The 8,233-nt window shown below is 34.6% G+C and overlaps 1 protein-coding gene across 2 annotated transcripts in view; it reads right to left on the reverse strand.

Annotated features, from left to right (window-relative positions):
• Window positions 1–7,989, reverse strand: part of LOC106478879 (adenylate cyclase type 5-like) — a 64,179-nt gene extending 56,190 nt beyond the window's left edge. For both annotated transcript variants that reach the window (XM_022382572.1, XM_022382571.1), the window contains exons 1-2: window positions 7,872–7,989; window positions 7,334–7,573 (exon numbers count right to left, since the gene is read on the reverse strand). In XM_022382572.1, the coding sequence (XP_022238280.1) occupies window positions 7,334–7,573; window positions 7,872–7,954 (323 nt within the window). In that variant the 5' untranslated portion in view covers window positions 7,955–7,989. The remainder of the gene's footprint in view (window positions 1–7,333; window positions 7,574–7,871) is intronic.
• Window positions 7,990–8,233: the final 244 nt, after the last annotated feature.

Raw genomic sequence — 8,233 nt, forward strand, 5'->3', positions numbered from 1 at the left:
AAATACAAATAATGGGAAAAAAGTTTAATGAACTTGTTTTTATTTAAAACTCTAATGATCGAAACTAACACTGTTATGTGTGAAGGAGGTTGAATATCAGCAAAACCTGCAAAGAAAAAAAAATATATATATAAATTGAAATTTGCTGATTGCAAAAGTATTCAGTCCCCTAAGTCAGTACTTGGTGGAAGCACTTTTGGCAGCAATTACTGCTGTGAGTCTTTTTGGATAGGTCTCTACCATTATCAAGATAGATGATATTATACAGTGTCTTGCAAAAGTATTCATCACATGCAAAGTTCCCACATTTTACACTTTGTTGCCGTCTGAGCTTGCAATCACGAAATTTTCATATCGGACGTTATATTCAGATCGTACACAATCTACTCTAACTTGAGAAAGCTAAAAGAAACGCTGATATCATATAAGCAAGTTAGATTTTCAAAGAAAATTTGAATATTCTCAATTGCATAGGTTTTCAACACCTTTGCTACGTGAATGTCCTGACTTGAATCTAATGGAAAATTTATGGCGAGACTTGGAGATTGCAGTCCATCATCGATTCTCAACGAACTTGTCAGAATTGGAGCAATTTTGCCAGAAAGAATGAGCAAACATTACACCATGGCATTGTGCAAGGGTTCTTCTTGTTTTTAACAATAGTGTAAGCTAGAATTGTATACCTTGACCAATAACTTGGTTAGGCAGACTTATAAGCTGTAACTAATTATGATATACGGAATTGTATATTTTCAGAAACTAGTATTTATAAACTCGGACAAATGATGATGAGCAGAATTATAAACTCAACTTGGTTTAAGTAGGATTGATAGAATGGTAATTTCAAATCAAATTGAAAAGGTAGAACTGTGAGCTCTGACGAATTAGGACAGACAGAAATGGGCTATCTGTGCTCTGCCCACCATGGGTATCGAAACCCGGTTTCTAGCAGTATAAATCCGTAGACATACCGCTGTGCCACTGGGGGCAGAAATGTAGATAGACAGAGCTTAGAAGTCAAATAAACTAGGTTAAACAGAAGTACAAAGTCAAATAAACTAGGTTAGACAGAAATTCAAGGTCAAATAAACAAAGATAAACAGATTTTTAAACTCAGGCAAAACTGAAAGGACAGAAGTTTAAACTCAATTTTACATAGATAGAATTCTGAAGTTACAAATAGAAACTTAGATAACCAATTGAAGTTTTAGAGAGAATGGGAAACACTTATGTGATAAAATTTAAAATGAAATACCTGTTTTTGATTTTCCCGTTGAATGTTAAGACGTGATTCGATACATTGACGTGTTTCCAGAAACGCTTGTCTCTGGGAAGCCTTACTTGGGAAGTGGGAGAATATGCCAGCAATATTGATGGCTAAGAAAAGTAACGAGCTAGCCAGAAGCTGAAACAACATCAAAAACCTTTTAGTGTCTGGTTATTTAAGAAGTACAAATCCTAAAATTCGAATTATATATTTCTAAAGTGGATTACTGATAACACTAAACCGCGTGATTTTTAATCAGTTTTATTTACACTGAGAATTTTGAACCTCACAAAAACCTTTATATAAAAATTAAGTAATTAAACATGAAAATAAATATCATACTTATCGACTGAATATTAAGTGAGGTTTTGCCGCATGACTTATTTCAGCAAGAGCCTTTCCAAACTAAATCTTTCTTAAGTTACGGAGTTCTTTGTGAATATGCCATCTTATGAACTGTCAGTTATATTCCTCCGTTCAAAACTGCATGTCTAGGTTAGGACTAATTCAAGTCAAAGCGAAATCTCACAAACTGTGTAAGTGGTATTGAGTACCTTGACACTCCCTACCTGTGGCTTCGAATGTCTTTATATTATATAATTGGTTGAAGTAAGAACTTCGTCATGACGTAACAATACTTGCATATCTTAGTAATGCCAATAGAAACATGAAAATAGTATGAAAATATATAACTGAAATTGATTGAACATATCTATCTGGATATCATGTTTTCGGGATTAAGAATGTTTACACCGTCAGTAAGAATATATATCTTAATATCGTGTTCTGGAATTGCGAAATTTTAAACCGTCTGTAAAAATATATATATATTTCTTTATATCATTCATAATGCCTCTGATGAAGAAAGGTTCCCTTTTCGCAAGCATTCGGGTTATAGAGTTTTCTATATTGATATCATGCTATCGAGATTGTGAAGTTTGACACTTCCAGTATAATCATGTTTTAAGATAATTTAACTGTGAGTTCATATCTTGACGTGAGCTAGAAATATCTATCTTGACATTGTCGAAATGGGATTGAAAGTTTCGACACTGTCAGTAGAAACAAATATTGCACATTTGACATTATCTGTAGCTTCATGTATCTTGATATGACGAAACTATGATTGTAATATCATATATTTTGATATAATGTAAACAAACTCGTGTATAACAAAATACTTGCAAGTTTTGTTGTGTGTGTGTGTACAATGGTAATGTGTTTCCAAAGTGCATTTTGACACTTCAATAAAAGTTTTGTGTTTATTTTCATTGCACAATTCAACTCATGAAGAAAAGAAAGAATCTATTTTTTAACACAGTGCCAGTGTACGCACAGGTACAGACACTTGAAAATCTTTCGTTATACACTAATTACTTTACGTTAAATAAACCTAATTAGGCATTGATCAATATCGATTTCACAACTACACTTAACATAGAATCGGTAATAGGCAATGCTTATAAAAACTACTAGTACAACAAAGTTCTGGTCAGTGGAATAATAATACAACACTGGACAATAGCAATGTAAAATAATATTCCAGCCTAACTATTGTAAAATTAACTGAACTAAAGCAAACAAACCTTCTAATGCAATATATATAACGAATTACCTAGTTTAGTATATCACCACCAGAAGGTGCGATGAGGTTATGGAACTTATATTAATATATTTTATAATACCTCAAATAACCGAAGGAATACCTTTGATTGGATAATCAGAAATGCATATTCATAATACTTCTCCATTATACGATATATTTTCTCCTGTCTGCCATATTTATCTGCTATTAACTGTTATAGATAGCTGAGTATTTCTGTTCTTATATTTTTAGGACTCACTGTAAATCGGAATGTATGCTTTCATCGTATAAGTAGTGTTAAAATTTATATTAATGTAACGTGAAAAAAAGCTAAACATGAGTTTTTTTTTTAATAAACGGGCAAAGCGAAAGAAGCCCAACTAATCACGGGCGATCGAATCAATCAATATAGATCTTATAACAATAATTTTCAATTTTTCTTAGTATACTCTAGCATGAATTACCGACGCTCCCTTGCGGGGTTCAAAGGCCCCCTCATAATTTAATAGATACCCCAATTTACCATTATCTCCAATTTCTTCTATAGCTGCCTTAAGGGGGGGGGTCCGTACTGGAAAACAAACTTCTTTATGACACCCTTACCCCAGAGCAGGTCTGCCACGTTTGGTTCTGCTAGCTTGTGAGCGGGGGGGGGGGTATGAACACAGTTTCAAACATGACAAACTCAGAATCCTGTTTGGGGGGCAGGAACACAAAAGCGAATGCCGTATTCAGGTTCATCGACCTTAAAAACCTATCACTAGATCCACATCATGCCTGGGTGATCTTCCGATAACGTTTTAGTTTCCCTAGGTATTCCCTTAGTACGCCATATAGATAAGAACACTCTCCGAGAAATCCAGAGTCCGCTAACCAAGTTTAGCCCTGCTAGCTCCAAAACTGTGGGAAGAGTTCGTGGACAAATAAATTCTCAAACACACAACATGAATTAATAGAGGATACTGGATTTTCAGGGGAATTTTCCTACTAGTTAGATGACTTTCCTCGATCAAGGCGAACCCTCTGGTGATGAAAATATTAATTTAATGAGCTTGAAGAAACAAATACAGCGTTAGTAGAGTGACAGTTAATCCCTTAGCATGTATGGTAGGTGGTATGGTGTTGCTGATTGGCTGCCTTCCCTCTGGTTAGGGACGACATCAGGTAGCTTTAGTAGTTTTACATAAATACAAAAGTATAAAAATACTCTGACGTGAAGCTATCCTTATTGGTAATTAATTATTCTGCAGCTGCTTCCTCCTGAAACATACTGAGTAAAGATTCCTGGAATTGACTTCAGGATGCCTAATGCAAAGTTGAAAATAATTAGGTATTCTAAAATGGCGCTAGAATAGCTCATGTTAGGTGATATTTAAAGACGAATGTATATACTAATTTCATAACATAGATGCCAGTTTGGATTCAAGTAGAAATTTCTGGATGGATTTGCAATATTTTATGTAAAGTGACTTACTCCACAATAGCTTTTAGACTAATGCTATAAGCCTGTTAACATTTAATGTGATTTCAAAGCAGTAACGTCATAGAAATGACGCCATAAACGTACAGATTGCACTGTAATTCACAGTGATACTATTTAATATCGACCGTAAAATTACAGTATAGTAAGATATAGTGAAACAAATACTAGTCACAGCATAATGTCATCAGGCATATTTATAACTATATTATTTCTCACATAGAATAAGTATACAACAAGTAGGCAGTCAAGGGTGTTTTATAATTTCATTAAAGCAGTGTTTTTTACCTGTGTTATTACACATAATCTTGTGCATTGTTGTCATGTAACACCTTAATAAAATACAGTAATGTCTTATACAGATAAAATTATAATGTACACAGTTCGCGTTATTGTTAAGGTCCAAGGTTCATGTCGAGATGGCGTTTCCTACGTTCGGTGCTTTCAGCTGTGCGCGCGTTATAAGAGTGACAGTTAATCGTGTTATTCCATTCAAACCGGACAAGGCCCTTGAGATGGCAGTTACTTCTAACTAGGTGCCTTCTTTCTCTCTCTGGTCAGTAGTTCATAATTAGTGACGGTTATGCGTGAAGCACAGGGATCTCTGACCAAGTCACTTAACTCATGTGCACATAAAGTACTGTCCAGGATGAAAATACCAAAAAGTAGCCATAATTACGAATGTAAGTAGAAACTGTAAGGAGAATGTTTTACTTTATGCTTAGGATGAAGTAAATTAGCACTACATAACTGTAAGTCATTTTGGAGATTTGGTTAACTGTTATTCACTGATAACTCTTAATCTAATCGATCTAGTACTGACCTGCCATCACGGGATGACCATCGATCTAGTACTAACCTGCCATCACGGGATGGTCACTATTGTTGGTCTCATTCTAAAAACTTAGAAGTTTAAAAAATGGATAAAAATATTGTGTGTCTGAGGATGATGGTTGTTACTTGATGTTACATGTAACTCCTTCACGTATACAATTCATATACATCTGTTTTTAGCTCTCACTGATTTGAAGCCAAATTAGATTTATACTGTCCTAGAGAAGTTTTTTGCCGTGTTATTGTTTAAACGTTCCAGTTGATACATTTTTTTATAGTACATTCTAATCAATTTGTTTCCATACTGTAGTTTCTTTAAAGAGACTGGCCCCCCAGTGGCACAGCGGTATGTCTGCGGACTTACAACGCTAGAAACCGGGTTTCGATACAAACAAACTTAAAGTGACTGATGTCACCCATCCTTTTTATTATTATTATTCTATTCGCATAGCTTTTTGCCATGTTTTATAACCTTTGGCCTTGGGACTTACCTCTGATTGTTTAAGCGCAACCTACAGATTTAGCTATCTGCGCTGTGCCCACTGCAAGGATAGAGCCCTGAATTTAGTGTTATAATTCCACAGGCTTAACGCTGAGCCACCAAGAAGCTGGGATTAAATGTATGCTGTTGAACGCAGAAGTATCCGAATTTATAGATCAATAAATTTCATCAGTTCAATTTAGAATTGTCATGTATGCAGTACAACCTAATAAAACATCGACGTTTACAGTTTCATAAAATATACTTGTATTGTTAGCGAGTTATCAGGCTTTGGCATGTACATGTATGTACATAGGAATTTCGGAAGGTGAGCAAAAGGCCAAGGACCATTAGCTCTTCGCTACTGAAAGCTTTCTGAGGCTGAATAATCTGATATCAACGCATTTACTCCTCTCGCATGATAAAAATGCAGAACAAAAACTTCATTTCATTTTCTGAGCTGCATACCTTTCAGGGTATAAAGCGAAACGCAATACTTACATTTTTCAGTAATGTAGTAAACACGTGGGAATATTGTAAATGGGCAATGTGTGCGACATACCTTCCAGTTTTATAAGTTTTGGATAATGTTAAATTTGATAAAGAAAGAAATATGGTGGCAGTGGAAAAAGGTAAAATATATATAACTAAACACAAAATAACAAGAGATACGACTCTTCTGAGGCAGTTACACCACCGTCGAATAATCTCCCTATACATAAAGCAGAGTCGTCCGTTTGTCTGTCTGGTGTCACACGTTGTTGAGAGGAACGGGTTAAACTAATTTCAATTAAATTTAGTAAAGGAACGCAAATGAACTACCAAAATATCGATTTTATATAGATAAGCAATCGGATGAAAGGTTTGAGTTTCATTTTGCTACATTAATGTCCCAAATCAGAGCTAAACTGAGCAAGAGCGTTGGTAAGCAAAACACGTGAAATCGGCACGAAATGAAATTGACGTTTAATGCCACATGTAGCACGAGTACCTATGCGTTTGACGAAACGTTTGAATGCTACGGCTCAAAAGAGTGGAATGGAACGGCCCACACTTTCATTTATAGCATTACATTATAAGTGCAGCCCTATAAATGAAACTCTTAGTGCTTACAAAATCTGTTTATATTGGATAACTTATAACAAATTACAGTGATATTCTAAATTTTATGAATTATATTTTCTATAAATCGAAAACACCACAAGCTCGAAAAGTTATAAACTCCAGTGGTGATGTTGGTAAACTCTAAGGATGTTGTTCACATCATGTTTTCTTCCTGTAAATTATTTCTCAATCTTTAATACGGAAACTAAATTACAATTAAACTGATCATCTCAAAATGAGCTCTGAGGAGTGTGCCGTGTAATTACTTAAAAAAACAATAAGCAGTGCTTACATGGAGATATGATATTCCGAAAACTAAATTATGTATATAAATACATCATTCCTTGATTTACCTTATTCTCCCTCCGCTGTTATCATCTTAACAAAAAAGTGTTTTAATTTTTACAAGATAGATTTCAGATGTCTTAAAATTATGAACTCCATACTTTTCTACACAAAAGGCTCCTGTAAAACACAATGATGGCATAAAGTTGATAAAATATTTGGCTAATGAAAGGAAAAAAAAAAAGAGATTGAATGAACTCGAAACTTATCTATGGATTTAGATATAAGTCAACTCACGCTATTGCATCAATCATGTCCAGCCCCATTTCTACACAACAATGGGCATGGTCAGGCCGAGGCTCTGGTAATCCACTAACACAGTAATAACAATCGCCTAAGATCTTAATTCGTAAACAGTGATTTTCAGCTGCGAGCTTGTCGAATCTGGCAAACAATTCATTCAGAATCTTCACCACTTCCTCGGCAGTGCACTGTGATGCTAGCAGGGTAAATCCACAAATGTCTGCGAATAAAATACTAGAAGCGAGAAAATAAACCGTTGTACATGGCTCATGTTAATATAAACTCTTATTATTAATCAATCAGTCTATCTATCTATCTATGCTCTACTTAATATTACTTTTCGTAATAAATTCAAGGGATATTTTTTTTAGTTTCTCTTGCTTGCCATATTGTAACAGTCGAGTTAACGAAACCATCTTAATCAACAGAAATATAGTAAGCAATAGCAGTTTTCAAGCCTCTTTCTAGTGTTATATGCGGCTTGTTACAATCTGACAACTTCTTTAAAGTATTAGAAACTTTTTATTTTTACCTGACATTCTCGTGTCTTTGAATGTAGATTTTGTGAAACATCGTATCTTGAGGTTTCTTGGCGATATCAGACTTCATCTCCATGGCAACGTGTCTCGGGAGAACAGACAATAAGAGACGCTCCTAAATTGAAAATAACAAAATTCATGTCCTTATCAGACGTCAACAAGCACGTTGTTTCATCTAAGAGTTACCGCGAATATCGACCGACTTCTCTTACATTCAAAATGCTAGGAATGGGTACATTGATTAACAAACAGTGAAATAAAATAGGAAAATGAAGTTTAATTAAGGTCTTTGTTTGCATAATGTTTTAATATTAAGGTAGAATTATTCATCATGTCTCAAGAAAATATATTTAAG

This window comes from Limulus polyphemus, unplaced genomic scaffold, assembly GCF_000517525.1.
Source record: "Limulus polyphemus unplaced genomic scaffold, Limulus_polyphemus-2.1.2 Scaffold258, whole genome shotgun sequence".
Taxonomy (NCBI): Eukaryota; Metazoa; Arthropoda; class Merostomata; order Xiphosura; family Limulidae; genus Limulus; species Limulus polyphemus.